The 15,646-nt window shown below is 38.7% G+C and overlaps 2 protein-coding genes across 2 annotated transcripts; both read right to left on the bottom strand.

The window, feature by feature from the left end:
* Positions 1-2,704: 2,704 nt before the first annotated feature.
* Positions 2,705-6,974, bottom strand: dtwd2 (DTW domain containing 2). The gene is made up of 6 exons (XM_056402753.1): positions 6,713-6,974; positions 6,401-6,491; positions 5,282-5,376; positions 4,986-5,184; positions 4,272-4,400; positions 2,705-3,162 (listed from the first exon to the last, which is right to left on the bottom strand). Exons 1-6 carry the CDS (start codon positions 6,874-6,876, stop codon positions 2,983-2,985), a joined length of 858 nt encoding a protein of 285 aa, XP_056258728.1. The 5' UTR covers positions 6,877-6,974; the 3' UTR covers positions 2,705-2,982.
* A 1,261-nt stretch (positions 6,975-8,235) lies between these two features.
* Positions 8,236-13,875, bottom strand: si:ch1073-398f15.1 (cardiomyopathy-associated protein 5). The gene is made up of 2 exons (XM_056402760.1): positions 13,435-13,875; positions 8,236-11,352 (listed from the first exon to the last, which is right to left on the bottom strand). The coding sequence occupies exons 1-2, from the start codon at positions 13,557-13,559 to the stop codon at positions 9,078-9,080; spliced, it is 2,400 nt and encodes a 799-aa protein (XP_056258735.1). The 5' UTR covers positions 13,560-13,875; the 3' UTR covers positions 8,236-9,077.
* Between the last annotated feature and the right edge of the window lie 1,771 nt (positions 13,876-15,646).

Below are 15,646 nucleotides of genomic sequence, written 5' to 3'. Positions count from 1 at the left end.
GAGTGAAAGGGCTCATGGGAAATGTAGTCAGGTTGCAGCAAAGCGCTGGATGAGGCAAGATCACACAGTGAATAGGTAAGACTGGCCCTTAATTTCTGGAGGAATCTGAGCATTACCCCGGATGTTTTCCCAAAAGCCCCGAATCTTATATGAAGTTTATTATAAGATTATTTATAACTTCAGCTTGGTGTCATTTCCTGTCAGTTTCTCTGACTGGACCGGCAAATCAATGGAGCTCTATTAGTACTGTATTGGGGAATTAACCATTTATATTATCATTTACTTTTGGCAAGCTGGGCTAGCCATAAGGGGAAATGAGGGTATGGAGATAGATTTTGTCTCAATATTATTCTTTGAACTGATTGACAATCAGAGTAAATGTGTGATCTGTAAATATAAAACACCTTCTACAAAATACGAAAAACGCATTTGTAAACTCTCAAAAATGTCTTGCAAATATAAAACAGATCCACAAACAAACTTCACGAATAAAAAACTAATCTGTGAATACATTTGTAAATTAATTTACAAATAAATGAATAGCATTAGTGAATATCTTCCCTAATATTTACAACTTTCAAACAAACATCTTTAAATCAATTAATTTTTTTCTCTACGCTTTTGGATTTGCAGTTTTCAGACAAACCTCCTGCCCGTCTGAACAAAAAGCGACTTGTATCAGAAAACTAGAAAATTCGTCCGTCCAAATATTCACCAGTTTATTCTGGGGCAGCAGAAGCAGTCAGCAGAACATATCCCGGGACAGATGAGATAGAGCTGAGAGAGTGAAAGAAGAATAAAAAGAGGAGGGAATGAGAACAGACTGATCAGCAGTAGATCAAATAAAATACTGTCTGATAATATTACAGTACATGACCATGTTGTTTATCCTATGATGCTATTCTTTAAAGAAATTTAATATCATTAGAGTAAATGTTCTTCTATAATATTCAGTTCAGAGTCGTGAAGATGTTTACTTGTCTTTGTTGTGGATCCATGTCTGCTCAGTTAGAGCAGCAAATATTATTATGGCCTGGATTTAAATGTAGATGTTGTCTTCTAAATATTAAATCTGTGAACTCTCCTCCAGCATAGTGTGACAAAAATAGGTGTCAACATTAGTGATGCTGTTTATGACAAAATCATTCTCCACCTATGTCATGTAAATTCAATTCAACTCATCTGCTCCTTCACATAGTTTTAAAGTGTGTATCAGTCATGAGCCGCTGCCCCAGTGACAAGACAAATGTGACAAGGAAGTGACGTCCTAACTGGAGACCCGCCTTGATGACATGTCTGACAGTTTGCGTTTTTCATTTTCATGTTGACCCCAAAATAGCTTGGTGACAAGTAAGTGAAAATGCAATAGATATTTTTTGCAAATTGCATTTAAATATTGTCCATTGTAGACCAGGTTCAGACTTTGAAAATGAAATGTCAAATGCGGTTTTTGTTTTCAAATTGTTGAAAAAAAAGAAGCATTTTCATTATCATTGTGACCTGAATATTGCTTGCCTATTTGCATAATTAGGTTAAATTGTTAACATTGCATTTTTATTTTCTAACTTGAATTAACATTTGAATATTGTCCACTGTGCAGCAGGGTATGACTTTGAAAATGAAATCTCAAACTGCTGGTCCTAAATTGCCCATACAAGTATGTGAAAATTAAAATGCAAATGGTTTTAATGCATTTTAATTTTTACTCAAATAACACACACATATGTGGAAAATTAAAATGCTATTGTGGAATTACATTATCATTTGAATATAGTCCCTTGTAGGCTTCCATAGTACTTAAGTACACATTAGAACTATTTAATTTTAAACATTTAGATTTAACATTATTACATATTCACTGTTAACAATTTCATATAACATCAACTATCTCAAATGAGAGGAAAGTGAGCTAGATATCGCATACATTTTGCTGTAGGGCATGTGTTTCATCTGTATTCAGGATGAAAGAGGGGAACTTACAGGACAGTGTCTGTTTGTGTCTCTTGACAGAACAAGGTGATTTGTTTCCTGGCACTAACAAGCTGGTGGCTGAACACTCAGGCTGGCAGGGTGACACTCGCTTGTGGCGGCTGTAGGAGCTGCCGCTTTTTCAAAACGTCAAGCTTGAGCGAATTTGAAATGACATTTCAGTTCATCCGAAAGAATTTGAATTCCCACCCAGATCCTCGCCATTTAAATGAATGACATTATTTAGTCATTTTCTTTCATTTTTTTTTTATCATTATTTTCATTCAATTTGTGTTCCAAGCAGGCAAGGACAACTCTTTAAGATTGTTTAAACTTTGAAACAGGTCAAACTAGAAGACATCTTGTGAAGGACCACACAAGAGGAACCCCTTCCTGGACTGACTTTTTGTTAAAATCAGCAGGCAAGAGAACTTAACAACTTAACAAACTAACTTTAAGACTTTTTTGTAATTTTGATGAAATGGGATTAAATGCCTTATTAAGGCTTTAACACCTGCAGATACTCTGATTATTGTATATTTGAAAGTGCTGAGCGAAATTAGGGACCTTATATACAGTATAATACAATTTTAAACAGAAAATCAGTTATTTTATATGTGTTTGGTAGTTTCATGTAAAATCACCTGGGTGTCATTGTTAGAAATTATTATTTTTTAGTCATTTATCAGGATTTAAAAAAATCTGTTTATTAAAAAAACAACAGTGAAATCAGCCCTTCCATGAAACCTGATTTATTGTCACACTATGACACTTCAACTACAGCTTTAATTTGTCATTAATTTCATTAAAATTAATAACAAATACATAAATTACACCTATCAGCTTCCAGCAATTATATTTATATATATATATATGTATAAAAAAAGAAACAAAATCCCAAGAAGTCCAATGGTTTCCATGCCTGCTGTTCCCCAATGCTGCTACAAGCTGATGCTACAGTCCTGTGCAGTGACAGAGATGAGTGGAGCCTCTTTTCTCTGCTCAGTCCCTCCTTCATCTTGGGCAGATGTTGTGGTCAGTGACGAGTTTCTCCATCCTTTTTATCTTGCGTTTGTTCTTGGGCATGGGTTTATCGTACATGCCGTTCTTCAGTAGATGCTCCTTGCTGTGATGAATCTGAGCACCGTGCTGCAGCTGGAAGGAGCACAGGGCTTTCAGTGGCCTGAGCAGAACCTGGACAAACAAAGGAAGAAGAAGGAGGGATGAAAAATACAAGAAATGTATTTATTTTCCATGGCAACCTCTGTGAGCCAGCAGATTCAGTTACAATAAGTATTTCATAATATGAGACTTCTCACATTTTTAAGTCTTCTCCAGTATCAAAATAGTCCACCATTTAATCCATGTGTTCAGTGCAAACAGGAACTTCTAATAGCTAATTCTGCATATTTTCAATGGTGCCAACTGGCCAAAATGTAAACAAATACAGGCCAAAAATAACAGGGCTCATGTTGAGTCTGACAATGGTACAGTAATGCAAAGCTAAATCAATAGCTTGTTCCCAGCCTCAAGGGATCACATAACAAATCTCAGGGACTGCAACAAGATTAAGAGGTGAAAAAGTATATTTCTGCAACATAAATTTGTTTTAATTTAAAAAAAATTTTAAGAGTTTGCTCTTATTTTGATTGAATATTTTTTACCTCCACAGGCCTCTAAAATGCACATAAATCAACTTAAAAAGGAAAAACTGTTCACAACTTCAACTACCTGTCCAATTTATTAAGGTAGACCTATGAAATCTAATGCAATCCAGTACAACAGCTCTGCCACATATTCTATGACCTTTATGAAGCTTCCAATGGCCAGTTTAAGTTAAGAAATTTCCAGGAGATGTTAATTCAACTGGTGTGGGGGTGTTGCACTGAACTGCTTTATCCTGAAATCATTCCCTCACCTATGATTTGTTATAAGGGTCCCCAGGGCCAGGAGCCAAACTGTAGACGTTGTGACTATGTGGTATGTGTTTTAATCATTTGTCTACCCTCAAATCAGAAACCCCTCTAAATATATTAAAGTCCAATTAAACACCACTGTAATCAACAATAAACATATAGCTTAATCAATACATATGTCAATGAAAACTGCTCATTATCATCTTTGGAAAGGCAGAACTTACGGTTGATCTCATATATTGGATTCCATTAGATTTTAGAGGTGTACCTAACAAAGTGGACACTGGCTGTATAAGTAATTCTATGTTCACTGTACAATCTGTGGGACAAACAAAAGCATGCGAGACACACACTCTCACAACGATCGTAACTGTTTCACCACATCACCTCTTGGATGTCGTCATTCTGCTCCAGGATGGACAGAGCGACAGCAGCACATTCCAGCGTGGACAGACAGATGTTGGAGGGCTGTGTGCGGATCACGTACTGACTGGACAGAGTCCTATTGAGCTGCACCTGGTCAACCAAAGCAGAAATCAGCAATAATGTAAGTGTGGTTTTCCCCACTCTGTTGGCAATGGCTTTTATGGATTTAAAGTTATAACCTATGCTATCAGCCTTGTTGTTAACTGTTCCCTCTCCACCGCTAATGCAGACAGAACATCTCCTGCTGCTGCTGATGCTTCACATTAGAAGTCATTGCATCTGAGGCCACAAACAGCTCTGTTTGTGCCATCACAGTCTGCCGTTTTTGTCAGAGGCTCCATGTCCAACATTAGGTCTCTTCAACAAATAGGGTTTCATGCTACCAAATCTCTGAGCTACAAACATTGAGTCTGCCCTAAAACAAAAGCCAGAAGCAATGTGAATCATCTCAGAGAGTAAAATCCAAGATGTCAGTCCCCTCAGCCACTGAAGCTGTGACTGGCGTTCTCATCAAATAGTCCAGCGAGACACCACACATTACTCTGGAGGCTCAGGATTCAGCTTCTCATATTATAATTTACTGAGATATCACATTCACAGGACAAAAAACAAAACTTCCCATTCGTTTCACCTCTAACCTCATCCTCTTGATTATGACAACACGGTCAGACACACCTGTTTAGGGAGGTGGAACATGCTGTTTTTGAGGAACATGTTTTTAGCCTGGCTCCAGGTCCCATCTATGATGATGACGTTATGTTTTACAGTTCCTACTTCCTGGTATTTCACCAACTCCTCCAGGTTCTGGGAATTGGGGCCTGGGTACAAGATGAGTGTTCTGCTGTCCCGACACACCGCAGCCAGCTCTGGGTGCCTGATTGGAGAGGAGACGGAGATTAAAAAAAAACTAAATATATTTGAGTTGTGATATTAAGAAATCAGCAAATTAACAAAAAGAAAATACTCCTTACTTTTCCTCGTTGAATCTCCTTCCAATTATGACATTGCATTTTCCTTGTGGCAAACAAGCAGCGAGTAGAGGCACTGTGCGAAGTACTCTGCTCTCCTGAAAGCACAACAGGGGTTTGAGAAGTTGATTACAACCACAAGTCTCTCATGAAGATGCACTAGTGACTGTAATCAGCTGGCATGTTTGATTAACTGTGCATACAATAGAGTCTACACAGGAAGGGCAAATTAAATGTTTATTTTTGAAGTGAAAACAACAAACATATTAAAATGAATTTTTCTTCAAGTCTTAATGCACAGTCACTTTTACTTCATGATCTTAAAAAAATAGAAAAATAAATAAAGCAGTAATTGTAACGTACTTTCAATACATCTTGTTGACAATACTTGCAGCCTTGTAATAGAATAATACTACCCCCAGGTTTCTGTGTCTTCATTACTTTACAACGACGACCTCACGGTCCCTCTACAAGATTTTGTGATTTAGGCTGATGAAACAAAACACAAATCTTGCCTAGGACAAGTGTAAATTTAAATTTTTCAAGTATTTACAAGACCAGGACCATAAGAATGGAGGATTGTCAAAGTTGCTATCGTACTTCAAGTGGTGCAAATTTCTTTTTCAACAGTTTACACACCTAACAATCAAATCGATTAATAAGGAAAATTATCTTCAGAGATACTGATAAATGAAAATAAATGTTGGTTGCAACCTTACAATACTCCTTGTGATGAATTAATACAATCTGATCAATGGTTTTCTGTGTGTTCGTTACATAACACACAGAATGCACACACATTATAACAAATATACACAGTATAGCCTAACACAATGACGATCTTAAAACTAGAATTTCACACACAACACCAGAACCACAAGACATGAAGAATGGAGGACTTTCATGGTAAGATATTGTACTTCAAATGGTGCAAATTTCAAACTAATCTGTAGTTAATCAAATCATGTAGACCCAAATGAAATGGGAGTAAGTCTGGGGCTTTGGGGGTGTTTCAACACTGTGATATTGCGACTTTTACTACAAAAAAAAAAAGAGTCTGAAATCTTCCTCCACCGGTGGTATTAAGCACGTACGACCATTTTAAAACCTCTAATAACTCACCTCTGCGGGATGCTGCACTACGTACAGACATGTGGAGACCTCCAGGGGTTGTGGTGGAAGAAAAGGACAGAGACACACCTTCTGAGGGCGACTACATGGGAGGAAAGTTGAAGACGTGAAGCTGTGATATCCCCGTTACTTCCCAGCCTATAGCCCTCTCTCTGTTTCAGCTGGCGTTGAGCTTTTCTGTAACGACATAAACCTGTTTCCCTCATTAAAGCACGCCAGGTTATTAGAAGAGCATCAAGGAAAGGAGGCAGCACTCTAAGTCGGCTAGCTATGTAGCATTAGCGTCACTTTAATTCAGCTCACCGGCACCGTAAACACGTCGGTCTTCTCTCGCCGACCTCGACCGGGAGGGCGGCCAGGTCTCCAAAAGCGTCGACGAGTCCGTCTTCCATGGAGGAGCTGTCGCAGGTTTCTGGTCCGTTTTCTTCAGGAGCGACTGAGGAGCAAAAACCGGGGACATTGTCCATTGCGGAGTTAGCAGAAGGCTAACTTATCCAAGTACTTCTAACACAGCGCCAACCAGGAAGTGCTGACACAGAAATAGACCAACTAGAGCGGCTGCTGCTGCTTCTTCTTCTGCTTCTTCTTCTGCTTCTTCTTCTGCTTCTTCTTCTGCTTCTTCTTCTGCTTCTTCTTCTTCTTCTGCTTCTTCTTCTGCTTCTTCTTCTTCTGCTTCTTCTTCTTCTTCTGCTTCTTCTTCTTCTTCTTCTTCTTCTTCTGCTTCTGCTGCTTCTTCTTCTTCTGCTTCTTCTTCTTCTGCTTCTTCTGCTTCTGCTTCTGCTTCTGCTTCTTCTGCTTCTTCTTCTTCTTCTTCTTCCCTCTTCCTTCTTCTTTCTCTTCTTCTTCTTCTTCTCTGGGGTTTAACGGCAGTTGGTCTCCCTTATGTTGCATTACTCCCTTACTAGACAGGCTGAGAACCACAAATTGCAAATAATTAGGGTTCAGAACCCTTATATTTTATTACTTTAAGACTTAACTCAAATCAGTTTGAGCTGGAATGAGCTACAAACATGAAACTTGGCTCAGTAACTAGTAAATGATGTGTGCACACTTCCCAAGAAATATGAGCACAATCGGCCACACAGTGTCGCTGTAATTAAGGCCCTAAAATGCAATTTTGTAGTCCTGTTGTCCCCATCTAATTTGAAATAATAGCACTTGAGTGAATGTGATTTCTAAAATTGCACTAATGCTTAAATTAGTTGGAGACAATTCATGGAAATACATATGTATATCAGCTGGGTCAATTGGCATATCCAATCTATTGAGTGTATTTCTAAGTCCTTGAGACTTGTTTTGGTGAGTTGCTGGTAAGTTATCAACTCACAGCTGCCACCTGTTGATGTGGAGGATAGAAGGTGTTTTCAAAAGGTTAGAAAATATGGACATATATATATATAAAATAGCTTATTACTTTGCCAAAACAAAATACCACTCTGCACTACACCTTTTACTTCTGTCTTATTTACACAATGTTTATGCAGGTATGTTTTAATATCTGTGAGTGTGTTTTCAGTGTTTAAGGCCACCCTCTGGATTCAGGCCTGGAAGCAGCGGTATCTGAAAATAATCCTTGACATAAACTTGCATTATTGACCACAAACATTGCAGTGTCCAGTCTGTTAAAAGTCCCCACTCAAAAACTCTGAGAAAACTGGACTTTTTTGTGATGTAGGAGACATCTTGTGTCCAGCAGTAAAACTTTGATTTGAAAAAGACAAATATTTAACTACAGTTCCTATTGATTGGGTGGAAAACATCTATTCCAGATCATTATCCAGTATTTGTGCTTGATGTTTGGTGTTGATAATGTGGAAACAGGTACACACAGTTAAAATATTTGTTTAATTTTGCATACATAACAGTCATGGTAGTCTTTGGATTAAATAAATGTACTTATTTATTTAAGTAGCCTATAGGTAATCAATCAGAAATAAAAGTGCACATTTGTGTGAATTATCACAATTTTTTTGACTGTTTACAAGTAGGTACATAGTACACAGACTTCTAGTTGGGTCGAGGTGTCAGGTTAACAGCAAGAGAGGCTTATTTATAGCTTAAGATCCGCCCTAACGTCACACAAACACATGCACTCTCCCCCCTTTTATTCACACTCGTAACCCAAACCTCTGCCTTCAAACACACCATGATTCATGCATTATTACCACCTGTCTACACTGAGGAGACTGGGTTAATGAGAAACAGAGGAACATATCATCCTCTGGATATTTCACTAGTTCATAGTATTTTCATTATCAATTAATCTGCCAATTATATTATGATTAACATTAGAAAAATGTCCAGTTGTTTTGTTTTTCAGCAACCAAAAGTCCAAAGAAAACCCCCAAATATTCAGTTTACGATGATAAATGACAAAGAAAAGCAACAAATATCCTTTGACAGGCTGACATTTGCAAATATTTGGCAGCTCTAGATAAGTGTGAGTGTCTGTTTTGGATAAGACATTGATTATTGAATTCATGCAGCATGAGTACAACAGGGTTCAAATGATAAAAACTAGACAGAGACATAAATCTATATTTTACAGTCTTCTTATTGGAAGTTTTAAGACTTAACCTCAGTTGAATGCAGGGTAATTCTAATGTGATTTTAAAGACACATCAGCAAGGCACTTGACATCAAAATTATTGAAAATACTGTAGCTACTCTAAAGTATTATACACTGTACTTTGTCTTTAGCTGGTTCAGTTGGTAAGGGAGCTGGACTGTCTCCTTGTTTCTCCGGATTAACCTCTGTTTCTGCCGATTCTGATGATTTAATATTTACATCTTCTGATTCACTTTGTTTTGTAGCTGTTTCACTTCTTTCCTCTTCTTCTACTGTTTTAGCGTCTGTCTCCTCAGCTTCAGCTGGTTTTGTGTCTCTGGCTGTTATTTCATTGCTTTCTTTTACATTTTCCGTTTGTGGGGACTCGGCTTCTTTTGCAGCTAATGCGTCCTCGGAAACTTTGGAGGACGACTGCATCGTCTCTTCTCCATCTCCTTCGTCGGCAGTCTCTGCAGGTGACGCTGTCTCCTTCTCCTCCTCCCTCTGCTCCTTTCCACCAGCCTCTTCTTTTTCCTGTTTAATAAAATCAACTGGAGTCAGAGGTGTCAGGTCCAGACACGCCTTAGAAGAGGATGTTGCTTTTCTTCTGGGAGGGGCAACTGGCTTTTGCATTTCCGAATCTTGTTCCCACAATATCTGATCTGAATGCACACTTATATCTTTCTTTTCCAGGATTGTTGGATGATCGTCTGTACTTCCCCAGTCTAATTCCTCTGATGGAAACTCAAAGCTTGAGATACTAAGTGGATCTACCGGGGTTTCAGACACTTTTTCTACCTTTATGGAGACACTTTTCTTTGTCTTACTCTTCTTACTCTTTGTTGCTGACTGCGTTTTATCCTCTTCTGGTGATCGAGGGAAAGGCTCCACATCACATGGAGAGGAATTGGCACTGGACCTGAAGAAGTCTGTGATTTCCTCCTCCGAGTTTGGCACCTCACCTTTTTCAGGCTTTGACAGTGAATCGAAATCATACAAATCTTGAGGTAATGTCCGAAGACCTTGCTCTTGGCCTTTTTCTTTATCCCTTGCTTCCACATCCACCGTGGGCGTCTCATCTATCAGGACGTATTTCTCTAAATATCCCCTGGCCTCCCGGTCTGAATGCCTGCTGTGGAAGGACTTCTCAGAGGTCATACTTTCTGTATCCTCTTCTTTTTGTCGACTGCCGATTGCTTCCTCATACAGATCGGTGTAAAGGAAGGCCATGGCTTTGGGCTCTTCCAGCAAAATGGGGTCGATAATTTTAGGAGGTCCTTCAGGTAGAAAGATCGGAGTCAGGATGTCCTCTTGACTTCCAAATAAAGTCGAGCCGCTTGGTTTTGAAGGGAGCCTCAAGGGCGCACCTTCACGCACTTCACCTTTAACCTCGGTGTCTAGACTTTTCATGGCGTAGTTGTCGGTACCACCGTAGAAGACTTCATCTAGAAGCTCGCTGTTGATTTCCTCTAGACTGACTGTGTCTGACCTGTCATTATCCACAGTTGTTGTGGTGGTGGCGTCCGTAGGCTGCACCAGGTTTTCGGTATCCTGGCTCCTGGCTGTATTTTCTGCCTCGGGTTCCACTTGTTCCTGTGCGATCACAGCAGGACTTCCTGGAGCCTGGGCATCGATCAGGGCGAACGCCTCAAAGTAGTCCACATTTCCAGTAGCTCCTCTGCCTGGAGGTCTGGCCACTGGCGCCCCTGGTGGATCCATTACATGCTTAATTTGTTCATCTGCAGCTACAACTGACAGCGTTGGAGCAATTGTTGAGATCCACAGCTCGTTATCATTGGTCTCCTCACTTGCTTTAGGAACGGGGCTCTCCACCAGATAAAATAAGTTGTCCACCATTTCTTTGCTCTCCTCTTCATCCACAGTAGCCAGTTTAGGAGGAACAACAATGTTGAGGATTTCAGAGCCTTCAGACACTAAGCTGAATAGCCGTTGTTCTTTATCTACCAGAGGCTCAGTTGGATCTTCTTCGTCTCCCTCTCTTTCAGGTTTCACATTTGGCTCTGAGAATCCTACTAATTCTGGCCTTCCTGAGATGTTCTCCGAGCTTTCTACGAGGACTTCTCGTTGTCTCCTCTGACTGGTTACCCGCTCTTTAGATTTCTTCCGTCTTGAAATAAGCTCCTCATCCATGACAAAGATTATCTTTCCTGCTGGAACAGACCCAGGTTTTGCAGACCTGAGTACAACCGGAGAGCTTAGATCTGCTGTTGAGTTTCCAGCCTCAGATCCCCATGGTGTGTTGCAGCGACTAGGAGTCGTCTCCCACGCGATCCCGCTGTCCTCGCCTTGCATAGTTACCATGGAGAAGCAGGAGTCCATCATCAGGCACTGCATCTTAGGTCGGACATCATCATTGTGGACAGCCTCACGTAAACTGAAAATAACACACAAACAATGTGGCAGTGAGATAAAACTACACAGATATTGTTCCCATGCATGAAAGATGTCAGTCAAAACATTTTTAGGCCATATCAATCATTTTGGAGAATCTAGTTTGTGGTGCTGTTGAAATGTATTGCATTATATGGGGAGCTGTTGTGTTTACTGTAAAACCTGATAAGTTAATTCAACCCAAACTTACTGAGGAAACCGATTGCCTTAAATGGTTTAAGTTAATTGACTCAACAATTAAATTGAATTAAAGCTTACTTCATTTTTTTTTAATCGTGCACGGGCCCCCCAAAAAAATGTGATTTAGACACACCCACCGAAACAATCCAATATCCGTTTAAATGTCCGCTTCATGTAGAATATTTTCAGCTGTTTATCTTCCTGTGAAAACATCAATAGCTGAACTACTGTATTCCTACGCACAAGCACACCTACGGAGCCTCCACACAGCCACAGTGTGCCTTCATCTGATTCACAGTCAGTTGGCACTTTATCTAGCTAAAACTGACATGAGCTAGTTTAGCAGTTTGAGCTAGTTTTTAGGTTTATAGAGCCTCAGGGGAAGAGCAGTGATGAGTTTGTTGGTGTTTTCCTCTGGTATAGAAGAGGAGGAGGAAAGAGGAGGAGATTCACTTGAAGCCAACTTGAGTGCTTGTCACTGGTTTCAGGGGACTCTGACATGATATGTTTGGCCAGCCATCAGATGATTGTACGTTTCTATCAACCAGTTCCTTTGAAAACTTCCTGATCTCACCACTGGCCTTGATGTTTTCCAGTGTTTTTGCTGGCATGTGCTGCAGGTTCCTCTGGCTGGTGCAGTAACAATATATTTTGTGCAGACGATGATATGGATCTTGTTTGTGAAAACATCTTTAGGGGTGTCAGTGCTTTCTGGTCTGTGTAAAACTCATGGCATTTTTAAAGGCTGATCAGCCTGATTTGTCGCTCAGATTAAAACATATCCATTTGTAAATATAACAGCTGTGGATTGTCTGTCTTCCACATTCAGCACTGTACATCTTGCTGTATTGAAGTAGAAAAGAGCATTACTGGTTGGACAGTTTGGTGCTTGATTCAAATCACATTCATAGTCATCTCATTTACAGCTAAAGTTAAAGCATCGAGAGATAGGTCCAAGTATTACAGGCTATCAACTAGAGAATATTATTTTAATTACTTGCACTCCGCACAGACAAACACAAATACTGCACAGGTAACACTTTAATACTTTGCAAATGGACTTTGTATGTGCTGTTGACACTTACAGAGTGTGAGAGGTTGAATATTAAGGGTCAAAGGGGTCAAAAAGACAAGACTATCAATACACATATTGTTCATTGTTTGGTAAATATACAGGATTCTATAAGACAACATTAATTTTTTGTACTGTTTCTACCATGGCATGTGGCCATAAAATAAGCTCTTGTTGTATCAGGCTTTTAGGAGCAATGTTGCAAATCAGTGATCGGATTTTTGTTAAATCTTTGAATAAATGTGAATGGGACCTTTTTTTTAAGTGTCTTTTATTAACTGACCAAAAACAGAAACAGATGTGAAAATATTTGCTGATTAATTTTGTGTGGATTGGCAAATCGATCAACTGATTATAGACAAGACTACAACTATCTTAAGTTGTTAAAAATGTAATTGTCATTTTTTTAACATGAAATTATTTGAACAGATCCTAATGTTTTTGTAACTTGAAACAAAAACAAAAAGCAGAGTCATTTTTAGCAGCATTATTGATGTCAACTCTACAAATTGGAATTACTTAAAATGCTCCAAAAATGTAAGTACACTCAAAACAACTGAGTTTTGACTAAAGTCAAATTAGTGGAAATTAGTGACTCCAATGTTTTTTTGAGTTTAGAGTCATACTATTTTTATTAAGATGTGCTGTTAAGTTTTACAGTGTGTGAAATAGTTGCCTCTGAGCTATTTGTAAACAGAGTTCGCTCAACAACTACTGACATGAAAACTATAAAATAAACCTTATTATACAGAAACCCTTGACTCTGAGCTGCAGTCATATACGATATAGAGAATTACAGTTACTGATTTGCACCTGTTACGAAGGTTCTCCACATCATCGCTGGCATCAAGGTTTGGCTCAGTAATATCTTCAGGTGTCAGCACTCTCATCTCAGCGTCAGCCTCTGAATGTCCAAAGTCTTCTGTCACAGTATCCATTGTTGTAATATCTCGATGAATTTGCTTCAACCTCTTTCCACAACTCAGCGCTGCTCTGTTGATCACATTCTAAGCCAGTGTGCTCGAGTTGAGTTTTCATGCTCAGCGTAATCTTGAAATAGAAAACGAGTCTTCCAGTGTTTCACCTCAAGCATTTGCAACATGTATGGAGGTTAATTTGTCATCTGTTCACACTGAAGGCTGAACCCTTGCATTTGGTTTTTACAATAAAACAGGTTAATCTGGGTTAATTAGTCGTAGCCGATGACTAATTTTAACTGTAAGAAGTGCAGCAGCATGAAGTAAATGTCTTGTTCTAAATATAATTTTTTGCTGGCAACCGTATCCAGTGTCAAGAGGTTGTCTGTGAGACTGTCACAGGCAGAGAGTTGGTACACTTTGGTCTTTAGTTGTTCACAACTGATAAAATATCAAACAAATCCCTGATTAAGCATTAACAGTTGTCCCTGTAGAAAATAATACAGATAAATAACAAGCGTGAGCACCACCATCTCTACCTTTATTCCCCCTGAAAAACAAATACTTATGGGCTTATCTGCTACTTTCATTTTCAAGATTTCTGCATGTTTCATCTAAAAAAAAAAATCTGGTTTTCCTGACTCCTGAGCCACGAATCGATGAAAATGTCAACCTCACACCTGCTTGTGTCTGTCTTGCAGTGTGACAGGGATACTAGGCTGCATGGGAAATGAAAGACTGGAGGAGTTGGGGAGGGTTTAGTCAACAGGTTGTATCTGGGCACAAGTTGTCCTCACGTGCAAACCAGTCTGACAGACCGTCTGTAAATCAGAACCCTGCTCAATGGACGTGATGGACTTTGACTAATAAACATGCACTTTATTCTTAGACTTCAATTCAATTTGAATTAATTTTTAATATTATGTTGAATTAATTAGCTTAAAATAGATAATCCTTAACAGTTAAAACATTTAAATCTGTGATGCATCTGTCTGTAATGTCATTCACTCATATTTCTGCTTTAGAATTTAGTTAAATGGTGGAATATAACTGAGTATTTACTTAAATACACTACAATTCAGAGAAATATATTGTACCTTTTACTCCACTAGATTTATTTGTCAGCTGGAGTTACCAGAAACATCTAACATATAAATTTTATATTAACAACATATGACATATATGAGCTTGTAGATTTAAAATTTAACTTTAAAATTCACATTGAATTTCAGTTTTGTTTCCCTTAAATCCACTTTGTTTGCAATTTTTTTTTTCAACTTCTCTTGCACATTTACTAAATTTGAGATCTTTACTGTAAAGTCTCTTTATGCTAATTCCACAAATCCAAACTTTAATATTAATGTTCACTTTCTTGCCGTTTTGCTTCTATTTGAAACGTGCATGTGAGTCGGCCATATCAGCCACTGTCCAGAAGATGGCAATCATCAGTTGCACAGAATCTGTAGTTATACATCTATATTCACTATGTACCTGACTCCAAAATTGGACTCTGTGGCAGCTGATAGAGGAACAGACTGATGACTTTGGATGGAAAATTTGTCATGTTCATAATAAAAATAAACAGGCGTACAGAATCTCATTTCATGATCCTGTGTGGCTGATCAACAGTACCGATTCAATTTTGTCCTGTCATCAGGCAGACGGCCAGTGCCTGGCATATTTTGACAATAGATTCATGACTAGAATAACCAGAATGATTGAGTCATTACTTTAAAATATTACTACAATATATATCTCAGCCATATACAATGTCAAGAAAAATAAACACCTTTGGTCCACTTTGTTTAACAACTCCTCCCTGTCTCATGTTACTTGTCTAATAAGATTACATTAAAAGTGTGAGTAACGTAACGGTAACAGCGTTATATAGTTTACACTCACATCACATCTGATTACAAGTGTGAACATTAAAATACTATTTTTTACCTAACCATCATCATTTACGAGTCAGTAAAAGGCTTATGATGCTACCTGACTAGCGTCTTCTTCATCTGTTGTCTTTCTCTTCTTAGAGAAGTATCTGAACAAGCTCATCTGAAAATGCAGTCAGCAGTTAATACATAATGACGTGTAGATATTAGCTTAAT

This window comes from Seriola aureovittata, chromosome 18 (genome assembly GCF_021018895.1).
Source record: "Seriola aureovittata isolate HTS-2021-v1 ecotype China chromosome 18, ASM2101889v1, whole genome shotgun sequence".
In the NCBI taxonomy this organism is placed as follows: Eukaryota; Metazoa; Chordata; class Actinopteri; order Carangiformes; family Carangidae; genus Seriola; species Seriola aureovittata.
This window is presented reverse-complemented; position numbering and strand designations above follow the sequence as displayed.

What these genes read in the sequence shown, in the direction of transcription:
- si:ch1073-398f15.1 (XM_056402760.1), bottom strand. Translation starts at nt 13,559, where the DNA reads ATGGATACTGTGACAGAAGACTTTGGACATTCAGAGGCTGACGCTGAG. An exon ending in GTGGAGAACCTTCGTAACAG is followed by an intron (nt 11,353 to 13,434) that starts GTGCAAATCAGT and finishes TGTTATTTTCAG; the next exon opens with TTTACGTGAGGCTGTCCACA.
- dtwd2 (XM_056402753.1), bottom strand. Translation starts at nt 6,876, where the DNA reads ATGGACAATGTCCCCGGTTTTTGCTCCTCAGTCGCTCCTGAAGAAAAC. An exon ending in TGTTCCACCTCCCTAAACAG is followed by an intron (nt 4,401 to 4,985) that starts GTGTGTCTGACC and finishes TTGGTTGACCAG; the next exon opens with GTGCAGCTCAATAGGACTCT. An exon ending in AGAATGACGACATCCAAGAG is followed by an intron (nt 3,163 to 4,271) that starts GTGATGTGGTGA and finishes TTGTTTGTCCAG; the next exon opens with GTTCTGCTCAGGCCACTGAA.